Consider the following 20,540-nt stretch of genomic DNA (forward strand, 5'->3'; position numbering starts at 1 on the left):
TTTGTTCCATCCATGCTTTTAAACTATTTACAAATTCAGGGTCCTGCGCCTTGAAATAGTTTTCTACTGCGGCCAGCACAAATGGTTCGTCTACCACAGTAGTTGTTTTCTTCCCGACAATACTGAACCTACCTAGAGCGTGTTCCACTAACAAAGGCTCTGCCCTTGGAAGTACTATACTCGTATCTCCATACATATAGCGCTGAAAGAGTAGTAGCTTTAAAATTTCATGAGCTGAGCATCGGATTCTTAAAATCCTTGGCTAGCTTAATATTTTGAGTAAATTTTCTCTCCAACCGAATAAGTTCATAGCAGAGGTTGGCTTTCTCTCTACATAAATCGTATGAGACAAGATCCTTTTCTACAAGATCGACTGCTCGCTTCCATCCATCTTTCGTGTTGAATTCGATGGTCCTCTCAATCGCTTTGGTGATTGGACGAAAACGGCCAACAAGTTTTTTCACCATCAACTCAACAGCCTGTGGTGGTAGGAGTTCATCTAGGCGAGTTTTCGCGGCTTCGTCCTTAAGTAGGCCCTTAAGATTGGTGATATAAGTACTGACTGACTCATAACCAACCCATCCAGGGAACTCCATGCAGTCAAACTTCAGATATTCCAAGAATGATTCGAGCAATTCTGAAATGATTGGACTGCTGTATCCCTCCTGAATAGATCCACCCTTCTCTACCCATGTAAGAGTGTAAATACAAAGTCTTGTCCCAGCAGTGACGATCGTGAGTTTCTCCAAACCTGCGATGCCTCGAGTTGCATGCAAAATAGGATAAAGCAATGACCGAGCAGGCTCTCTCGCTATCGTTGGCTCAAATTCATTAGGGTAAGCTTCACCAGGGATCCGCGCCTCATCGTATACTACTAAAAATCTTGTGGATCCTGAAGCACCCGAAATAACACCAAGAAGTTTCTGGGTCGCCTCAAATTCAAGTGCTACCATGGCGCGTAAGGTTGCTCCTGTTGTTCACTCTAGTTGGGTAAAGGCTCGAAAAAGTGTATCAAATACATCCAAGTTGAACATGTAAGGACAAGCTTGGAGTATAGTTCATCTTGCACATGTAAACGTACTCTTATTATTCGGAACTTGCAAGCAGTATTGGAGGATCTTTAGTCGTGCAAGCAATAGTAGGAACGTTAATCGAATAGCTGGAAGTTGTTAGCGCTTCGATCTTCCGTAAGATGATTCGGAATCTCGTCATTTAGAACAGTCATGTCACCCGACCCCAAGTCATTTCCAGAAGCGTTGAAGTAAAATCCCCATTGACAAGATAATAGCTCAAGCACGCCACGGGTCTTGCCGCATCCACTCACTCCGAAAATGGGGACGATTCCTGAAGTATTATTCTTAATCAGATCATTAATTCCCTTTAAAATAGGTCACTCCGCCGATATGTTGACCTGAGAGGGGTCTGGTAAATCCAGAAATAGTAGGTTCGGCCGATTGTCGACAGGCTTATTCTGGTTCCGAAGCCAAACCCTCGGTAACCCAGCGATAATACCAGTCGTACGAGGCAATTCAAAGTCGGAATGACCTTTCACAAACTTGGTAAGATTGTTGGCTGCTTCCGATCCAGGCGCTAGGGAATTACCTACAATCCTTTTGATATTCTCGACTATGTTTCAAGTTTCCAAATACGAGACAAGATTATTAGACACCAAGACGTTTGCTGAATAAAAACAAAAGCTGCTCGATCGACACTCACCAGTTAACAACCCTGAAATGCACCATCAAAGAAGTACAGGGAAATTGATTAAAAAAATAGAAATAACAGATTAAAACAAACTCACGAGCAAGAGAATAAAAGTAAAAGCCAAAGATGATATACCTGATTCATAAATAAACAAGTCAAGCCAGATAATAACAAGTACAAAGAATAAAAAGTAGAATTAGAATAAGTTGTCAAGACCTCTTGGTATGTACACAATGAATATCATTTTAAAAGCCTAATCCATTCAATCTGTCAGCGGAGCCGTACCTGATGCAGCAGCGGAAGAGCCAGTATCACAATAAAGGAAAAAGCTGATATACATATGAGTGGGAAAGAAGAGTAGTGTTTATAAAAAGTTGAAAAGAGGCATTGATGAGATCAGTTGAAATAATACGAAAGTGGATTGTTGTGCTGCGCAGTTGTAATTGCCACCAATTTTAGTGCAGGAAATATTTTGGTGGCGCGCAACTGCGGATAACTTGTGACAATGCGAGGTGGAGGAAGGATGGCTTTGGGGGTATTACATGACCATGGTGAGACAGAAATAAGCTCCATCGGCTGAAAATATCCATCAAGAGCCAAATACATACCTCGCTGCGGTGGCTTGACAAGAATATGGATAGTTTCCTCTAGAAGTTCAGATTTAAATATGTTCCCAAGCTTCTTCGATGCGACTGTAAGAGCCATTTTTGACTTGATTTCTGACTCAAAGATGGCCTCGCTTCCGTCAGGGATGGAGACCTTGTAGAGGGTTAGCTTCTCTGGCGGGATATTACCAAACCTAGCAGGCGAATAGATGGCTTGCTTGAGTTCATCAACTGAACAATCGAAAAGAACCTTTACAGAAAAAGATGTTGATTCTCAATACAAAAAATCTTTAGCTCGGTTGGCTCGGGGATTTTAGGGTCATTGGTGCTTGAAGACACTTCATTCGCTTCTTCTTTCTTAAATAGTATGTCAATAATCCCAAATACTTCTGGAACTAAGAAGCGACAACGGCAGTGTTACTAGATTTTAAAAAAAGTAAACACAAAAAAAAATCATGAAATAACGCATCTAAATTTCACACTCAATCATTACTGACGTTATTAGAGTGATTATATCTACCTCTCTCGAGAAGACGGCGCCTTATCCATGCAATGTATGATAGAGGGTATGAATATGCACCAAATAAAAAAAGAATAAAAAAGGATCCGTTCAGTATTTATCGAGATAACACCAAAAGTTACGACAAAGTTGAGTAATATTAAGGATTATATAGACTTTAAGCGTGAATGGCTCCTACTAGAGTGCTGGAAATCAGGCACTCTCGGAACGGCCGAAAGAGGAGCTTATTATCTTTGGTTTAAAACAACTCCTAAGTCAATCCGTTCAGGATCAATGGAGTAACATCCGTATAAAGTATTTCAAGTACAGAAAAGAGTGAAAATATACCCAATGGGTTGTTGCGCCGGAATCTTGAGAGGCAGAGCCTAGCCAAAGCAGAGAATTACTCACCAAGGCTGTAGCTACGGTATGAGCCCTCGTTTTCAGTATTTCATGCAGTAGTTCTTTAGTAAATGAGCCTAGAATATCGAAAAACCACTATTTTCCTCGACCAAGCTGCTTTTCCTTAAGGAAAACTTTTTTTTTTCTGGCTATGAAACCAATAGTGATTTTGCCACCATTGGATTCGTAATTGAAAAGTACATATAACCTGAGGGCTCTGTGGATTTTAAGTATATCCCTGTTGCGCTTCATCGCTTTTACCAAGTTTTGCAAAAATGGTTTTCTAGATTGGTCACGTACCGTGTCCTAAATCACTCATCACATTACCAAAGATATCGACTTTCCTCAGAAAGTGTAAAACCCACTTTGAAAAGTTGCGCTTCGGTGCTCGCTACCGGTCCCAAGTGGAGCGAGCCCATTTGGCCCTAAAATGAGCGACTTTACTTATAAGGCTAAGGGTATCGACACGCCTTTTTGTCTTCACTTCATGATATACGCTCAAAAATACTTTATTATCATGTGATGTATATCGGAAATAAGAAAGTTTAAGTTCAGGATTGAATATTTATTTCCTTTCCTTTAAAATCTAAGGGGACTCATTTGCTCCTTATTTCTAGCTCAATCCTTTCGCCACAACGAACTCTTTCTCTATCCTTCCCCAACCTCCTTTTTTTTTCTTTTCTTTTAGCCCCCACATTTACTAAGGAAATTTTCCCACCATGTCTTCTGTTGAAGGTCAAACAGCCGTCAATCTTACTGCTCCGAAGGACCAGCAGCTCCACCATCATGAGGAAGATATGCTTGCACAGCTGGATGTTGCAGCTGGAGCCAAACCAATTGTCCCACCTCATCTTCTAGCCAGGCTTCAACAGCTTGGGTTGCCCGACAAGTAAAGCTATTCCTTATTCGAATCGTTGTGTTTCTTTGTTTCCTTTTTATTGCCAAATACTTTACATGGATGATGAATGATGGTAGACTAAAACTTTGCTGCTTTGCTATGGTAAATTACCCTTCTTTTCTTTCCTTTTTTTTTTTTTTTTTTTTTTTTTTTTTTGCGTGATAAAAAGAACTCAGCAGGACATTGAAAACAAGCTTGCCGAGGCTGAAGAGCGACGCAAGGTAAAAAAAAAAATGAAAAACAACCACGGAATAGCAGAAAAACACCCCCTAAATGCTTGATGGGCCATAATCAACTGCCTCTGTTACACCAAGAACTTCTTCGCGTTTTTTTTTTTTTTTTTTTTTTTTTTTTCAAATTGCTAAAATACATTGTACTTTTTGATACTGAATAAACTATTCTAAAGAAACTCGAGGAGGAGCGTGTTCAAAAGGCCCACGAGAATGTGAAGCATGCCAAAGAAGTCTCGGAAAAAATCAGGCAAGATGCTGACTTGAGTCGTGATGAATCTCTTGAGAAACTCCGAGAAAAGCAAGAGAACGCTGAACGTGTTCGACAAGAGCAGGTATGAACAAATGCTGTGTTTTTTTTAAGAAAAAAAAAAAAAAAAAAAAAAAAAAAGTTTAAGTATCTGGCCATGATCAATTGCGAAAATTCTCTGAGATGAAGTTTCAGGTAAAAGCCATTCACAAGCCTATAACTCCTATTTATTCCCTTTACATATGACAGGAACGTCAACGTATCGCTAAACGAGAAGAGCGTTCTGCAAAGGTAGCCTCGTTTCAGAAGGATGAGAGGCAAGTCTCTTTTTTTCTTTTTTTTTTTTTTTTTTTCTTTTTCTTCCCGACCATCTAATATGCACAGATCCCGATGTGATGCCAATGCATAAAGCTTACCTTTTTGTTTTTCACTCCTCCTTTTCACAACACAGCCAAACGCGCGATAATGAGATCCGTGAAATCACCGAAAAGCTTGAACAGGCAGAGGCTAGGCGCAAGGCATTAGAAGAGGAAAAACGCCAAAAGCTGGAGGAGCATCTCCAGAAGGTCAAGTCGATTCGAGATCGTGATGCTGAATCAGAAAAGACTCTATATGAACAACAAAGGACTGAACTGGATCAAAAGATGAAAGCTGTGGAACAGCGAAGGCTCGATCTTGAGAATGCACTCAAGGAAAAGATGCAAGCCAGACAAGCCATTGCAGAACAAGTTCGTCAGCGTATGTATAACAATGTGCATTGAATTTTTTTTTTTTTTTTTTTGATCCCCTGACCCCTTTTTCTGCTTTGCTTCCACTGTTCAATGTTTCTTTTCTCACGTTCTTAAAATATTCCAATTTTATTTTTGTACAGGCCAACAAGAACAGTCTGCTGCAGCAGCAGACAAGTAAAAAAAAAAAAAAAAAAAAAAAAAACTAAAAAGAAATTCTGCTGGAACATCTTGATACCTCCCTCGTACTCGCATTGAGATTGCTTTTAGCGACAGATGGCCAAAATAAAAATAAATGTTTTCAATGCAAATCTTCTTTATTAATGATTGATGTGTGTCAATAGGCTTCAATATCCTAAGTTTTCTTATGATCCGCGATAGGTGGTGTAAGAGTAAGGACTGAGAAGCAAGGGGATGTGATAGTGCTGCTTCTCTGCACCAGGCGCAATCTCAAAGATGATCTGAATAAAGACGAAAACAAAACAAAACAAAAAAAAAAAAAAAAAAAAAAAAAGATAATAATAATGAGTTTTGTGACAAGAGAGTTTGAGCATCAGACAACGCGACAATTTTTTTTTTTCCTCCCTTTACCTGAACATAAGGATGGAAGTAGCTGGAAACACCGACAGAAGGCCAGTACTCCGCAGTCTGGAAAGTCATCCTATAGATACCAGCGACGAGCTGGTGTGAAGGATTCAAAAGTGTGCTGACGCGTCCATCCGAATCAGTAACACTAAGAAAAAAAAATAATAGTGAAGACCATATTTCAATATTCAAAAGTCGAACTTGTTTGAATAGACTTTGCATGATAGATTGATAGGTTTTTTTTTTTTTTTTTACCCTTCAGCAAGACCTTGCCAGAGAGCACCTGTGTTAAGCATCTCGAGCTTGACAGGCACATTGCGACCAGGCTTGCCACAGGATGAGTCAAGCACATGACATGTAATGGGGCTACGAGCTGCCATGATGAACAAAAAAAAAAAAAAAAGTTGAAGAATGAAGTGCAGATGCTAAATAAAAAAAAAAAAAATAAAGATCTATCTATCCTTTTTATACTAGTCATTGTTCCATGTCCTTCGTTCGGAACTAACTGCCCGCTTTTTTTTATTTTTTTTTCCTGGGTCTCACCCGTTGAGACATGTCAACCCCGCAATTGTTGTTTCTTCACAATTTCATAAAAGAATCTAACACGGCTCTCACTGGGCGCCAGAACGCGCTAGTTTCCTCGCACAGCCACCAGTAGTTAAAATTAAATGTGTATGTATATATATATCTCTCTGGTCATTCGGCCAGGATCTTAAATAATATCAACAGAGAGGAATCGCTGCATCATTCAAAATAAAATTCTCAGAAACGTGATACAGAGTAATGCCTCAAGACACTTCAACAGATCACTCTTGTCTCTTTTTTGTCTGGCAGAGTTTGTTCCCCCGAGCTAAGCTTCTCGAAGTTACACAATAACAATAATACACAGATAATCCCATAGTAAAGGGAAAGTGCAGGAATATATTAAAAGTATCGCTTCGCTTAAGGAGCACAGGGTAGTCAATAGCATGTAGTAGTGTTCAAATGCTTATACGGTTCCATATATTACCAGACAGTCCCGATTAATTACAACAATTAACATTTACACGAATGTACATATTTTTTTTTCTCTTTCTTCCCTTAAAGTCGCGTAAAAAAACTGTAATTTTAATTGTAAAATGGAACATACAATCATCTTTACTTCTTAAGCTTGCGGATGTAGAAGGCCAACTCCTGACCCTCAAGAATGTATCCGTCGGCACGGCCACACTGACCAGGACGCGACGAGATGCAGGCGTAGAGACGACCGGCAGCGAATTGGTGGTCAAGAGCAGGGTCGACCTTGGACTCGGCCTTGCGGGACTCGATCTTGCGCTGGACGTGGTTTGAGCGAGCCTTGGAGACTTCCTCAGACTCGGCCTAATTTCAAACCATCAGAGATAAAAGTTAATATCCAATAATGATAATTATTATTTCCTTCCTCTGGATTGATCATTCAATTCCCTTCCCAGAGTCGTAAAAAATGGCAGCCCATCACTTTAGAACTATACTCGTTTGACCATCTTTGATTTCTCAGTTGATCCACGCCTGATCCTGTTGTTGCTGTTGATGCTGTTGATACTGTTGATACTGTTGATACTGTTGATAATGCTGTTACTGTTGTAAATCCATTTAATCCAAGCCTTCTCCTGAATATCTTTTATATTATCGGAAAGAGTAAAGAAAATACATATATATATATATATATATGTACATACCTTGACGACACCCTTGCCCTTGCGGGCACCAATGGGGACGGCATAGTGGGACTCGTACCACTGGCGGAAGGGAGTGGCGTCAACCTGGACAATGGCATTCTTGACCAAGGTACCTGTGCGGACCAACTCGTTGTTCGAGGAGTTATAGACAACAGCAACAATACGGGTCTTGCGGGAGATGGCTTCAGAACCCCAGGAGAAGTTGCCAGAGTCCAAGCGCATGGCACGGAACTTGCGGTTGCCTCCACGGGTGCGGACCTCGTGGATGCGCTTAGCACCGAGCTTAGTGTTGGCAGCCTGACGACCCAACTCGAACTTTCTCTTCTTGCGATATTGGGCACGCTTGGCTCCTGAAGCGGAGCGCTTGTGGCGGGAGTCTCTGCTGATACCTGCATAATAATTGACAATGGTTGGTTTTTATACACAAACGTAAAATAGAAAAATGAGTTTTCGTATTTTTCAGCACATGGGGAAAAAAAGGTAAAAAAAAAAAAAAAAAAAAAAGTGATCGTTGCTTCATGAATCTAAAAGTTGCTGACGACATGTTGCTACTATTTTTTTTTTTTGTTGCTAAATGCATCTTTTCTTAATGAAAAGATGTATGTTGTAATCCGTTTTTTTTTTTTTTTTTTTTTTGTTGCTCCACTGTCATATAGATATTATTGTATAACATTTGTTGATAGGTTCATAGCCTCTCGTGTTGTTGAATATTCATATGAACTGAATGCCTCATAGTTTCTGATCTGATCTTTCTAAATAAGCTGAGTCGTATTTTTTTTAAAAAAAAAAAAAAATAATAATCGAAATCCTGCTTCGTCGCAATGGTTTCAATCAGTTGAATAAGTATTCTCGGATTGACCATTAAATTTCACATTGATGAAGCTTTCTATAGTCATGCAACAGACTAATTGATTTGAGATGACAGATGGTGACGTCCATAAAGTTGTCTAAAGGTTCAGCAACAAGCAAAAAGACGATAACAACGCATAGATGGGCTCCTGTTTGTTCCTTGAGATGGATGGGTGTATCGGTATTGATGGATGATCTGTTTCCCCCCCCTTGCAAAAAAAATCCAGATATGATAATTCAATCAGTCTCACTGGTTCAATGAGACTCACCCATAGTGTAAAATCAAAAGGAAGGAGCAAACACTGTCCCAACACCCTGTGTAGTCATATCTCCAAAAATTAAAAATTAATTGGTTTTCTTGCACTTAAGGGCACCATATCTACCCTACCTGAATACACAAATGTTACTAGGCAAAACCTTCTAGTGCTTTTTCCCTTTTCCTCATTTGCTACGCGTGTTTGGATTCCATGAAGCTCGCCTTCACTAGTAGTGTGTTTCTGAACGCGACTTTAACTAATATCCGAGTGTCAATGGTTGCTCTATCCATTGCATTTGCCGTGGACCATCTATCAATCATTTCAAGACAACAATTATCAAGAGCAAAAACGACAAGCTCAGAGGAGGGAGAGAAGAATGAGAGCAAAGGCAAGGAGGTTAAGAATAGCGAGACTAAGCATATGATTCTGCGTCTAATTTTGATGCTTGGTATATGCATGTATTAGCAAACCTGTTAGTAGTAGCAACAGCACCGTTAACAGTAGAAATAAACACCGATACTATAACAAAAAGACCAGTAGGCTTATTAAGAGCGATTGTTAAGGGAGTGCTATTGAAGAGATTAGCAAGCTGGATGCCATCGTTAATGAATCTTTGATTGACATCAAGCAAAGAGAAACACGGCATAGGTATTCAGCTTAAGCTTTATTGCAATTAGATATTATATCATTCATATAAGACAAAGAAGGGAAAAGCAAGGTAGATTAACATTTTTTGTCATCCGGATATAAAAATTTATCCACTCTTGAACAGAAGAATGGCGATTTGATCCAGATAAAAGTAAATAAAGTGCTTGGTTTCTAAAGAAAGTTATAATAATAATAATAATAATGATGATGATGATGATGATGATGATGAGTAAGAGCCATTCATGCTTCTCCATTGATCAGGGATGTCGATTGGAAAGAACATACCATGAGTGACATAACTTCCAAAGTTACGACCTACGATACAGTGCCATGTAGCACCGTACTTCTTGTCAAATTCCTTTTTGATGTGAGCAGCAATATCCTTCTCGACCGTGTATTTTTCAAATGCCCTGATTGCACACTCTACTGCTTCCTGTTGCACATCCTCGGACATGTCGGCATTCTTGATTGTTGGGCGTGGGTCCACCATTGTTGTGTATGTGCGTGTGTATATACTATTATTATGAATCTATTTGTTTGTAGTTTTTTTTTTTTTTAAAAAAAAAAAAAGGAGAGAGAGAATATCAATTATTAAGATGTAGTCTATTTAGGTAAAGTTTTAACCAAAGGATACTACAATTGAGTTGGAAGTGAAAAATTAGCCTGGAATGTCACTTTGAAAGTTATTCAGTTTGTTTAGGCTCGATCGAAAGATGTTGTGCAAACGTTTTCAACTATTCCAGTATCGTACATTCATATTACACACATGTCCTGAGAGTATCAGACAAATACAAAGACAGAGAGACGGAGGTATCATGTGCAAATGCCAATAGAGAGGGGAGCTTCGATTTCAAATCGGAAATAAATATGAATAATAGAAAATAACAGCGAAAGAAAGACATATGAAGGAGAAACTACTCAAAACTCGCGACAAAATCCATTTTTACATCCTTGTGTAGTAAGCCGACGGCAACCTTTCCACAAATATCATCACTATTCCCATTGAGCGCCCTTTTTTTTTTTTTTTTTTTTTTTTTTTTTACTATCCATAGTTGTCTGTGTTATAATAAAGTTTTTCTTTTTTGTAGGCCCGAGTATTTTCCCCGTGAAAGGCTTTGTTTCTACAAATGTTAATTACATGAGGCCATTCGAGACTAGATGAATAAGAATTGTATATTTTACCTTGCAATGGAAGTTGGTTAGGAATATATATTGTTATACTTTTTCTTAAAAAAAAAAAAAAAAAAAAAAAGAAAAAAAGAAAAGTTAAAAAAAGAATGATGATTCAAATGCTCATTCATTCAATTCTTCAGACACTTTAAGTTTATGTCGAGGTCAAGGGGGTGCCAGAATTTACAACAGCAGATTTTGCAGCTCAAACTACGTGTTACCCTTGAGTAAGGCACATTTGAACAAATGGAAAGAGAAACGCTTTTCTTTTTTTTATTTTTGGTTTTTATTTTTATTTCATGGGTCGTAAAAAAAGCTAGTTGTTTCATTAAAGCAAGGAACCGCACAAAGAGGGATCAACTCCTGTTTGTTTTTTTTTTTCTTTTTTTTCTTTTTTTTTTTGTTATGTTATACTACTTTTCCATTATAATTCTTTACTTGTTGCCAACAATGACGCGAGCAGACTGAACAGCGCGGACAGCGGCGTCGCTGACAGAAGAGTTGACCTCCTGGACCTTGGACAATCCGCGGTGAACATTCTCCTGGATTGAAATCTGATACTGAAGCAAAGACTCCTTGACGTCCTGAGCAGCACTCTGCAAAATAGGCAAAGTCTCCTCCGTAGTAAGGTGCAAGATGTTACGGGCCTTCTGCATCGCAGACACATCAGGCTTGGCAATCTCCTCCTTCACTGTTTCATAGCGCTCGTTGACAAAGCCAACGAGAGGCTCCAGGCGAACCTGAACATACTCGGGCAGCTTGGGGCTGTGCTCCTTCAAGTAGAGCGACAATGAATCGATCTCCGACAAAAGGTTGGAGCTCAAGGTCTGGACACGTAGTGATGCCTCGCCGGGGACCTTTTGGACGTTCTCCTGGAGCTCCTTGGCATGGATGCGCAGGGATTCGAGCAGGGCGCTAAGACGAATATTCAAAGCGTGGATCGATTCCTTGGACTTGACCAAAGCCGCGTTGTTCTCAGCAGCCTTGCACAAACCCTGAGCAGACTGAGTGATAGGTGCAACACCGATGCTCACGCGGCGAGAGACGCGAAGAGAGACATTGCGGGTAAGATCAACGACACGGACAGCCTGGTTGCTTTGTCCAGCGGTCGACTGCTCAACTTCAGCATCCGCAGGCAAGTAGCGGTTGACGATCGTCTCGAGACCATCCACTAGAGGTGTGGCATGGTTATTGACGGTGGCAGCAATGTTGCTGGCAGTGGTTGTGGCAGCTGTTGTGAGCTGATCACGAGTCGTGGCAGCCGTTGAGGCAATGTTGGAGGTCACAGTCTTCACGGGAGCAGTAACATGAGCATCAATCGTGGACTGAATCTGGGTGTAGGGCTTCTTGACCTGGGTCACGATCTCAGCTGTAGGCTTGGTGACAATGGGGAAGGTAGTCTCCAAAAGGTCAAGCGATTTAGAGGCAATCTGATCGACCTTGGTAATATGAGGCTGGAGTGTCTTTTGATAGCCCTCAGTGTACTTTGAGACTGTCCCGACAGCAGAACCAGCAGTGTCGAGAGCATAACGGCTGTACTTGTTCTCCTTGGCCATCGAGTGCAGAGTGGTGACACTGTCGTGAATCAAGGGCAAAGAGCTGACACGAGCAATAAAGCCAGCCTGAGGGGCATCCTCTTTTTCAATATTTGAACTTGAAGAGCTCGTGGAGAGTGTGCGAGTGGTGGTGGTAGTGGTGGTCTTACGATAGGTTTTACCATCTGGGCCCTCAATGATTTCCTGCTCAACAGATGATTGGGAGGAGGGAGAGAGAGGACGGTCCACTTCAGAGTTATCGGAATCGTAGGGTGTAGTCATTATGGATATGGAAGGTGGACTAGATTCGAGAGAGGGAAAGAGGAAGAGAGAAAAAAAAAAAAAGAAACACAGAGTGGGTTAGATGTTGTACTACTATGCTAGTGACAAAAACAAGACGAAGTGCTAGATTGAGGATGTGGATATGTCAGGAAGAAACAAGCGAAGTGTGCAGTGTTTGTCATAACAACTGAAAGACAGGACAGATGGACAGGGGAGGTATAAAAAAGACACTTGTTTTTGAGCATAAATGATTGATGATGAATGGTGGCAAAAAAAAAAAAAAAAAAGTTGATTGTGATATGAATTGAATGAGGGGAAGGGAAAGAAAGGTGTGTTACAAGGGGAAATGACTGCAACACATTCCAAATGCAGTGTGAGAAAAATGAACTGAGGACACATGTTCAAGTCAGGACAAGGGCAAGAAACCGCAGTTAGGACCCAACAATGGATGACACAAAAAGAAAAAGCCAAGCCATGTGTATCCCCACAACATGCCCTGCCCTTTCCATGCGCTCCAAAGGAGTGCCTCTCAACAGTTTGCTTATCTGCATCAAATTTATGGGTAATGATCTGTTGGGGGAAAAAGTCGCGAGAATTTTTTTTTTTTTTCTATTGTTTCTTACCAAATAAGAAATTGTTATAAAAAACACAGAAAAAGGAGGGTATAAGGTGAATGCGAATGAGAGGAATGAAAGAGAATGGAATGAGGAATGAAGAGTCGCCGAAAGAGTCAAAGAGAGGAGTGATAGAAGGCGAAATATCGAACGATTTTATATTTAAAATGAGAGTGTGTTAAGGTATATGGATAATGAAATGAAAACAAAAAAAAAAAAGAAAAGAAAAGAATCAGAAGGCCTAGAGGAGACAGCGTCTATTTATTAACATCGGTTGTTGCGAAGGGAGGAAGAGCGTGATAATGTGTCAAGACACGTTCATGAGCATGAATATGAACATGAGACAACATTAATACAAAATAAGCAATAACAATTGATTGTATGAATGATAGCAAAGATCGGTGTAAATGGATTTGAAGCACCGACAAGAGGAACGGAACATCCGCTCGATTCAATCGTTAGTATTGAGTTATCGTGCTTTCTCATGTGCGATCGATATAAACTGTTTGGGCAGGGATGATCATGCTCATGAGGAATAGGATACAAGGACAACACATGCATGTACACACAGAGCAAGTGTTTACGTTTTGGCTCCAAACAAAGGCGCAATGCGATCAAATGAACAAACTGATAAACCACCCTTACTCCTCTTTTTTATTGTTTAAAGTTGCCGCCCATTTCCATAGTTCCGGAAAGGCTTGATCACAAAGCTTCATACATGAAAACCCTCTAGTAACCACAGGACTGTCGTTAGTTTGTCTGTCATTGCTGTCACAATGGTAGTAAAGAACAAGCAAAAGGTCTTCATCGTCAATCTATTTAACGACCATGGTGAAAACCGCTTGTCACTTGAGCTAGTTCTGCATCTCATGGCTTGGGCCCATTTTTCTTTGTGCATTTTCAAGTGACAAAAGTACAAAGTATAGAACGAATGGTTTTTTGCAACAAGTGGAAGCAGGGACAGTCATATATCCTTTTGTGTTGCATGGATCCAATATACTAAAGTCCTTGAGCTCGTGAAAAATAAGCGATTTGTGTGGTGCGTGGGTGATAGCATGAGTGTACACTTGTATAAGCAAACATGGGATGGGCAAATCCATCATATGAATTGGTCCTAGCTTTTTTTTTTTCTTACTTGCCCACATGTATACGTCCATTTTCCGAAGCTTAGCATATTGTATAGATTCAATAAGCTCAACATTCAAAAAAAAAAAAAAAAAAAGCAAAGGCCCCATCATGTTTGTTTTCTTTTCACGTTCACGCGGCAATGCGTTCACTAATAAAGAAAGGAGGTTTTACTGCGATTAGATCCATTAGACAAAAAGGGCTTGTTCTCTTCATTGGATCCTTTTTTTTTTTTTTTTTTCTGTCATGACAACATGTGGCACAGCACCAAAGAGGACCTTATATTTCCGGGATTGTTCGTAGAACCGTATTTTAGGTCGACAGAAATTCACCCTCAGATCATGAAAAAGCATTTTCACATGTGAGACCCGGAAGATCGATCACTTTACGTTACATAGACCTAAAAAAAATATAATTATTTTATGTCCGACCTCCCATGGCTCCTACTTTCCTAGTTCAAGTGCTTGCTTCTCATTGACCACGTTTCTGTACCACCTATTTGTCCAAGTAAAAAGAATAATTTCTCATGAAGAGCTTGGCACATGACATGATCCACTTCTCTGAACCCTGGACAGACGTATCACAGCAGAAGCTAAGCTTGCACCGTTGTCTCGGAGGAAGCCTACAAATGTCAAGAGTCCTTCAAAGCCACCAGCTGAGTGAATTCACGTCGGTAGCAGTTTTAGTAATGGAGTATTAAGACCACTGATGCCATCTATGACAAATGCACGGACATTTATTTACTCGCCTGTACACTCTCGTTGTCCTCATTTTTTTTTTTTTTTTTTTTTTGATACCATGGTCTATACGAGTGGAACTTTTCTAGGCATTTGATGGACCCCACACGACAGGCGATTTTTCTAGTCACTGGCATGTGCAATTCTTGCTGCTCTTTCTTACGCTATGCTCTCGTTCCTTTCTCTATCGAGTTATTTTTTAGCGCCGCCATTTATGCCTATTTTATTATTATTACGGGCTCCATTTATTCGTTGCTTGGAATGTTATTTCAAAGAATATGCAGGCATACTATTAAAGAAGAATGATTATGATATCCTTGCCATACTGGATCATCATTATCGAGGTCATGATTTGTACTCTAGACCTGAATTCACCACAAAGCTACGATGTAAAAGATGGACATGGATTATTCGTGGGGTTAGTTGTACCTGCATCTTGTTTATTGACAGCCAAGACTATCCGATGTCAGAAATTTCTTTTTTTTTTTCTTTTTTTTTTTTAAGGAAATAGACAGGTCATGGAAAAGTTTTAAACCCCACATAAAGATCGTGATGCTCGTGAGCCAAACCCTTTGTGAAATGAAATAGATTGGAAATAACATTTTTAGGGTTTGGTGTATAGTCTGTAACCGCTTTGCTCGTGTACTGTACAATGTTGAAGGCATTTTTCTTCTTTACATCACATGGGGCATAGAAATGAGGCATTTATCCTGAGAAGGTCTGGGATCTCTCGCGCCCTTCACAGCCTTCTCATCCCCAACTTGTGAAATCTTGAATTCTCTGTGTGGGGTTGAATCAAGAACTGATGCTCTTTTTGTTCACTTTGAAATGCTTAGGCATGTTTTTTTTTTTTTTTTTTTTTTTTTTTTGCTTTGCTAGATGACACTTGCTTACGCAGACTAACGCAACAGTTTCTGAAACTTGAAAATATTTGCATAGCAAACAAAAGTAAGGGTTGGCGCCTTGACCATGTTTATATCAGGCCAATCATTGCAGAAGTCTTGTGGACGCGCCCATCCTACAAGATCTCGTCATAGACTCATAGTTGATGACATTAAAAAAAAAAAAAATGGAGTATAAATTGACTCTTTGAAATCGATCTTTTTTCTCTCATTTTATTTTTCATTCTCATTGTCATTTTCATTCTTGTAGACGCTTGCATGAACTTTTTTTTTTTTTTTTTTTTTTTTTTTTTTTAGCTTCTTCAGTAGAGCTTATTAGTAGTGTTATAATAGCCGTAGTAGAGTTAGTGTTTCACGTTTATTATTATGGCAACATTGTGGTCTATAGGCTGGCGTGCTTTATACCTCTCACACTTGTCATCCCGATGTTATCACACAACAAATCTTGGTACCACATCTTTGGGAAGCATTCGTTCAACACGATTAGCAACTTTCATGAACTCTCAACACTTGAGAGGATACACACAATTACAGATACATTCACGATCTCTGTTCAGGTACGGACTTTCAGACTCTCTGGCAAGGAGGAAAAGATATCATGATGATTTTTTTTTTTTTTTTTTTTTTTTTTTGTATAAAACCTGATAAAACAATGACCTCAAATGTCTTTTGACATCATAACATGTCACGATTGATCACCTATGCCACATAAATGTGATTTAAGCCTCAGGTTTAACAAGATTGAGGACGGCAACAAGAGCGTTTTGCAATAGCTTCCATAATTTTGTACATGTATGTACAGTACATTGAACACGTTTCATTTGTGCTCTGTCCCCCCAACTAAAGTAAGACAGAGAAGTGGAAACAATCACCTTTTCCCCCCACGCTCAATTCAAGCTTCTTGGTTCAAGCTACATCACTTTTTCAGTTCTCTTTCCCCTCTTTTCTTTTCCTTCTTCTTCCCAATTCTTTCTAACTCTTTTGTTTGATCTTGCGCTTTTGTAAAACTGCTGTTTCGTCTTCAGTAGTAATCACTCGAATCAATCGTGTCCACGCCAATCCTTGGAGCATCAAGCAATTTTAGCCCGACTACAGCAGCAGCAACAACAACGACCTTATCAGCATCAACGACAGATAAAGGATTATATTCATATACTTCATACCGATCAATCAACACCACAGTACCAAAAGCAGAATATGACTGAAAAAGTAGCTCTCATCGGATCTGGCAACTGGTAAACCTTTTTTTTTTTTTTTTTTTTTTTTAATATTATTTATAGAGAGTATATCACTGGAATGGTTGACAATGAATGAAAATGAATGGCAATTAGAATGTAACGGATGGAATGACAATCGAAAACTCGAAAAGCTAATTCAAGCTTTTTTTATTTTTTTTTTAAGGGGGTCTGCCGTTGCAAAGATCGTTGGTGGGAACGTTCATAATTTTGAGCATTTCGACAAAGAGGTGAAGATGTGGGTTTACGAAGAGCAAATTGATGGAAAGAACCTCACAGAAATCATCAACACCAAGCACGAGAATGTGAAGTAAGTGATTTGTTCCGATACGTTGGGCCGTATATGTTATTATTCCCAATCTTTATATTACAAGCCCTGAAGATTGTGGGACTTTTTTGTTATATTTCCTTCATGGTACACATTTAAAGATGTTTGAGCTCTGTTTGTTTTGATGGGGTAAAAAAAAAAAAAAAAAAAATGTGGAGAAGTGATCATCATTTTTAAAGATTTGTTGATCTGTTGAGCAAACAGAACTTTTTTGTGATTTCCACATTAAGTGCATATCGTGGCTTATTATCGTTCAAAAGTTGAATTGTTGTGGGGTTGTTACCGAATGTTGCAAGCGTGTGAATAAATAGCCATTGGGATAAAAATGTAGATCACATCGGAAAAATTGATTTGTCAAAAATATTGATGCCCAGGTCTCCTTAAGAAAAAAATAAAATAAATAAATAAATAAAAAAAAAAAAAGAAAATGTTGATTGACTAATTTTTTTTCCATCCTTGTCCAACATGGATTTAACATCATGCTTTGAATAGATATCTTCCAGGCATTAAACTGCCAGAGAATGTTGTTGCATGTCCAGATTTGATCAAGACGTGTGAAGATGCCACCATGCTTGTATTTGTTGTCCCTCATCAGGTATGTTGCACGATTTATAAATAAATATTGTACACAAGGTTCGTTCAGTGGAATGCTAGTTCGCAGCCTGACTATGTAACCTCAAGTGTCGATTCTGCCTTGACGATTGGCGGTCATGGATTTCACATGAATGTTATGACGAATGACAAAGAGGTTGGATAGTCTTGAGACCAACGAAAAGTATAGAGATCCTGTCTATTTTAGACGCGTTGAGAGCATTCAAAGATGCATAGAAGTGTGTCAGAGGATTTACATTTTTCATGGTTTTAAAATGTTTGTGCAACGCTTCCTAACACATTTTCTTTTTCTTTTTCTTTTTTTTTTTTTTTTTTTTTTTTTTTTAAAAAAAAAAAAGTTTGTATCCGGCATCTGTAAGCAATTGAAGGGCAAGATCCCTTCAAACTGCAAAGCCATCTCGTTGATTAAGGGTATTGACGTCCAGGATAATGCAGAAGGCTTCCGTCTCATCACAGATATGATCCAGGAGTCGCTCGGCATTCAAGCCTGTATGTTGAGTGGCGCCAATATTGCAGATGAGGTTGCAGAAGGACGATTCTGTGAGACAACTATCGGATACAGGAATAAGAAAGATGGCGAGCTGTTTAGAGACATTTTTCACACACCATTTTTCAGGGTCAGTATTATAGAGGACGTTGTGGGAGTAGAGCTTTGTGGAGCTCTCAAGAATATTATCGCAATTGGAGGCGGATTGGTTGATGGACTCAAGTAAGTTGTATATAAAGTCAATCCAGTAGATGCTCCAGTTAATAATTAACTGATACAATTATGGGTATTAATTACAATTGTATTTCTATTAATGTTACCATTAATTTAGGATGGGTGCTAACACAAAGGCAGCAATCATCCGTATTGGTCTGTATGAGATGCGCAAGTTTGCGAAAATGTTTTACAAGGATATCAAGGATGAGACATTCTTTGAATCTTGTGGTGTTGCGGATTTAGTCACAACATGTGCAGGCGGTCGAAACCGCAAGGTGGCAGAGGCGCATGTTACAACAGGCAAATCTTTTGATCAGCTTGAACAAGAGATGCTAAATGGACAGAAACTGCAAGGCACCTCGACCGCCAAAGATATGTATGGCATCCTTTCCAAAAAGGGTCTTTGTGAAGAGTTCCCATTGATGACCACTATCTATCGTATTTGCTACGAGGATGTACCACCTAAAAGGATTGTGGAGGACATCTAAGACAGAAGATATGAGAATCTATGGATTGTGAACTACAGACAGGAGCAAAAAAAAAAAAAAAAAAAAAAAAAGAATCAAGGCAATAAAAGTTCACGTTATCATTATGGGATAAATATCTTTTGTCACTTTGGAAATGAAATGGCACGCGTATGATGACAAGTGATCAAACCAAAACATGTTTATACATTACGTGGAGAGGCACATGGAGATCAAATTATCGATCATATGGGAACAAGATATCCACACACACATAAATATGTATACACAAGAGGATTATATCATTTGTGTACATGTTGCTAGAAAACTATAGTCAAGTAATCATCAACGCGACATCGCGCGAGATAGGCATGTGCGTGAAAAAAGGAAAGAAGAGGGGAGGGAGGACGAAAGTGGGACGAGTGCCTATGGTCCATTACAACAATAGGGTGTAGTCTTTGTATTTAACCTAGGACTGTAACAGCAATGTTATTTATTTACATGTATTTATTTATTTTTATTTAGTTAATCTACATAAATAAATGGCTACCTTAGATCGGTGTAAGATTAAATTAGAGAGCTTTGACCATCGGGTATTTCTTTTTTTTTTTCTTTTCTTTTTTTTTTTTTATTCTTGTTGGCTCTCGGGAAAGCTCTTATAAACCGAAAGGGGAAACAAATAAATAAAAAAGCTTAGCGATTTATGCCGGACAGCCACTTCTCTTCGTGAAATGAATAAGAGACTCCATCCCATCCTTTTTTTTTTTTTAAAAAAAAAAAAAAGAAAGGGAGGCTGACAAATGATCCGAGATCACAAAGCATTGATTAATCACGTCCATGATCTGAATACTGCTAAGCTGCCAAGTATTAGTCATCTCCTCGATGTCTTTGATCTTTTTTTTTTTTTTATTTTTTTTTCATTGCTGCGTCTTTATGAACGATGGAAAAGCAAACGAGCAAGAAGTTAAGGAAGTTAAGGAATAAAATATGATAGGAGCGCACAAGCGGAATTGACGTTTGTTACGCGTTTTGTTTATTTATTTCTTTTTTTTATTATTATTTTATTTTTATTTGAAAAGGTACATTGTTTTATAAATTGCTACGCATATCTATGCAAGAATATATTATGTTTTTAGTATATTACTTTTATTTTGTATTCTAAAGTACATGTACATTGGATATAAACAGAGAAGTGCAGTTTTTTTAAACTATGTCCACCATGTGCAAGCATATCGAGAAAGGCAAGGCTCAAAGTGAAATCGATGATTGGGGAAGGGAAGAAAGCATTGGGTCCAGATTAGGAGGCAAAACCTTTTTTTTTTTTTTTAACGCTTAATAAGTGGACCATGGACATGCTTTGCGGAGAAAAAAAAAAAAAAAAAAAAAAAAAAAGGGCGATCGGAGAAAGAGAGAGAGAGAGAGAAAAAAGAAAGAAAGAAAGAAAGAAAGAAAGAAAGAAAGAAAGAAAGAAAGAGAGAGAG

At 39.0% G+C, this 20,540-nt stretch overlaps 6 protein-coding genes across 6 annotated transcripts; 2 read left to right on the forward strand and 4 right to left on the reverse strand.

The window, feature by feature from the left end:
• Window positions 1–3,929: 3,929 nt before the first annotated feature.
• Window positions 3,930–5,497, forward strand: BCR41DRAFT_373958 (hypothetical protein; the record flags this gene model as incomplete). Its single annotated transcript, XM_022026831.1, has 5 exons — window positions 3,930–4,099; window positions 4,278–4,329; window positions 4,515–4,673; window positions 5,080–5,326; window positions 5,460–5,497. 5 exons carry the CDS (start codon window positions 3,930–3,932, stop codon window positions 5,495–5,497), a joined length of 666 nt encoding a protein of 221 aa, XP_021877582.1.
• Window positions 5,498–5,536: 39 nt separating this feature from the next.
• On the reverse strand, window positions 5,537–6,315 carry BCR41DRAFT_389171 (hypothetical protein). Its single transcript, XM_022028095.1, has 3 exons — window positions 6,157–6,315; window positions 5,908–6,049; window positions 5,537–5,777 (listed from the first exon to the last, which is right to left on the reverse strand). The coding sequence occupies exons 1-3, from the start codon at window positions 6,279–6,281 to the stop codon at window positions 5,682–5,684; spliced, it is 363 nt and encodes a 120-aa protein (XP_021877583.1). The 5' UTR covers window positions 6,282–6,315; the 3' UTR covers window positions 5,537–5,681.
• A 660-nt stretch (window positions 6,316–6,975) lies between these two features.
• On the reverse strand, window positions 6,976–8,720 carry BCR41DRAFT_381942 (40S ribosomal protein S8; the record flags this gene model as incomplete). The annotated part of the gene is made up of 3 exons (XM_022027335.1): window positions 6,976–7,260; window positions 7,599–7,987; window positions 8,717–8,720. 3 exons carry the CDS (start codon window positions 8,718–8,720, stop codon window positions 7,039–7,041), a joined length of 615 nt encoding a protein of 204 aa, XP_021877584.1. The 3' UTR covers window positions 6,976–7,038.
• A 738-nt stretch (window positions 8,721–9,458) lies between these two features.
• On the reverse strand, window positions 9,459–9,842 carry BCR41DRAFT_311562 (dynein light chain 1, cytoplasmic; the record flags this gene model as incomplete). The annotated part of the gene is made up of 2 exons (XM_022021038.1): window positions 9,459–9,523; window positions 9,638–9,842. 2 exons carry the CDS (start codon window positions 9,840–9,842, stop codon window positions 9,459–9,461), a joined length of 270 nt encoding a protein of 89 aa, XP_021877585.1.
• Window positions 9,843–11,097: 1,255 nt separating this feature from the next.
• Window positions 11,098–12,138, reverse strand: BCR41DRAFT_287890 (hypothetical protein; the record flags this gene model as incomplete). Its single annotated transcript, XM_022020301.1, has 2 exons — window positions 11,098–11,505; window positions 11,818–12,138. Coding segments are annotated over 2 exons (729 nt in total), but the record flags the coding sequence as incomplete, so codon positions are not given.
• Window positions 12,139–16,554: 4,416 nt separating this feature from the next.
• On the forward strand, window positions 16,555–19,130 carry BCR41DRAFT_360832 (NAD-dependent glycerol-3-phosphate dehydrogenase N-terminus-domain-containing protein). The gene is made up of 5 exons (XM_022025425.1): window positions 16,555–16,952; window positions 17,119–17,262; window positions 17,773–17,875; window positions 18,231–18,601; window positions 18,711–19,130. The coding sequence occupies exons 1-5, from the start codon at window positions 16,915–16,917 to the stop codon at window positions 19,081–19,083; spliced, it is 1,029 nt and encodes a 342-aa protein (XP_021877587.1). The 5' UTR covers window positions 16,555–16,914; the 3' UTR covers window positions 19,084–19,130.
• Window positions 19,131–20,540: the final 1,410 nt, after the last annotated feature.

This window comes from Lobosporangium transversale (genome assembly GCF_002105155.1).
Source record: "Lobosporangium transversale strain NRRL 3116 chromosome Unknown BCR41scaffold_45, whole genome shotgun sequence".
Lineage (NCBI taxonomy): Eukaryota > Fungi > Mortierellomycota > Mortierellomycetes > Mortierellales > Mortierellaceae > Lobosporangium > Lobosporangium transversale.

Excerpts from the sequence above, each read along its gene's own strand:
- BCR41DRAFT_389171 (XM_022028095.1), bottom strand. The coding sequence starts at position 6,281 with ATGGCAGCTCGTAGCCCCATTACATGTCATGTGCTTGACTCATCCTGT. Across the intron at positions 6,050-6,156 it reads TGGCAAGGTCTTGCTGAAGG|TGTTACTGATTCGGATGGAC; the intron begins GTAAAAAAAAAA and ends TTTTTTTCTTAG. Across the intron at positions 5,778-5,907 it reads ACTTCCATCCTTATGTTCAG|ATCATCTTTGAGATTGCGCC; the intron begins GTAAAGGGAGGA and ends GTCTTTATTCAG.
- BCR41DRAFT_360832 (XM_022025425.1), top strand. The coding sequence starts at position 16,915 with ATGACTGAAAAAGTAGCTCTCATCGGATCTGGCAACTG. Across the intron at positions 17,263-17,772 it reads ACCAAGCACGAGAATGTGAA|ATATCTTCCAGGCATTAAAC; the intron begins GTAAGTGATTTG and ends TGCTTTGAATAG. Across the intron at positions 18,602-18,710 it reads GGATTGGTTGATGGACTCAA|GATGGGTGCTAACACAAAGG; the intron begins GTAAGTTGTATA and ends CCATTAATTTAG.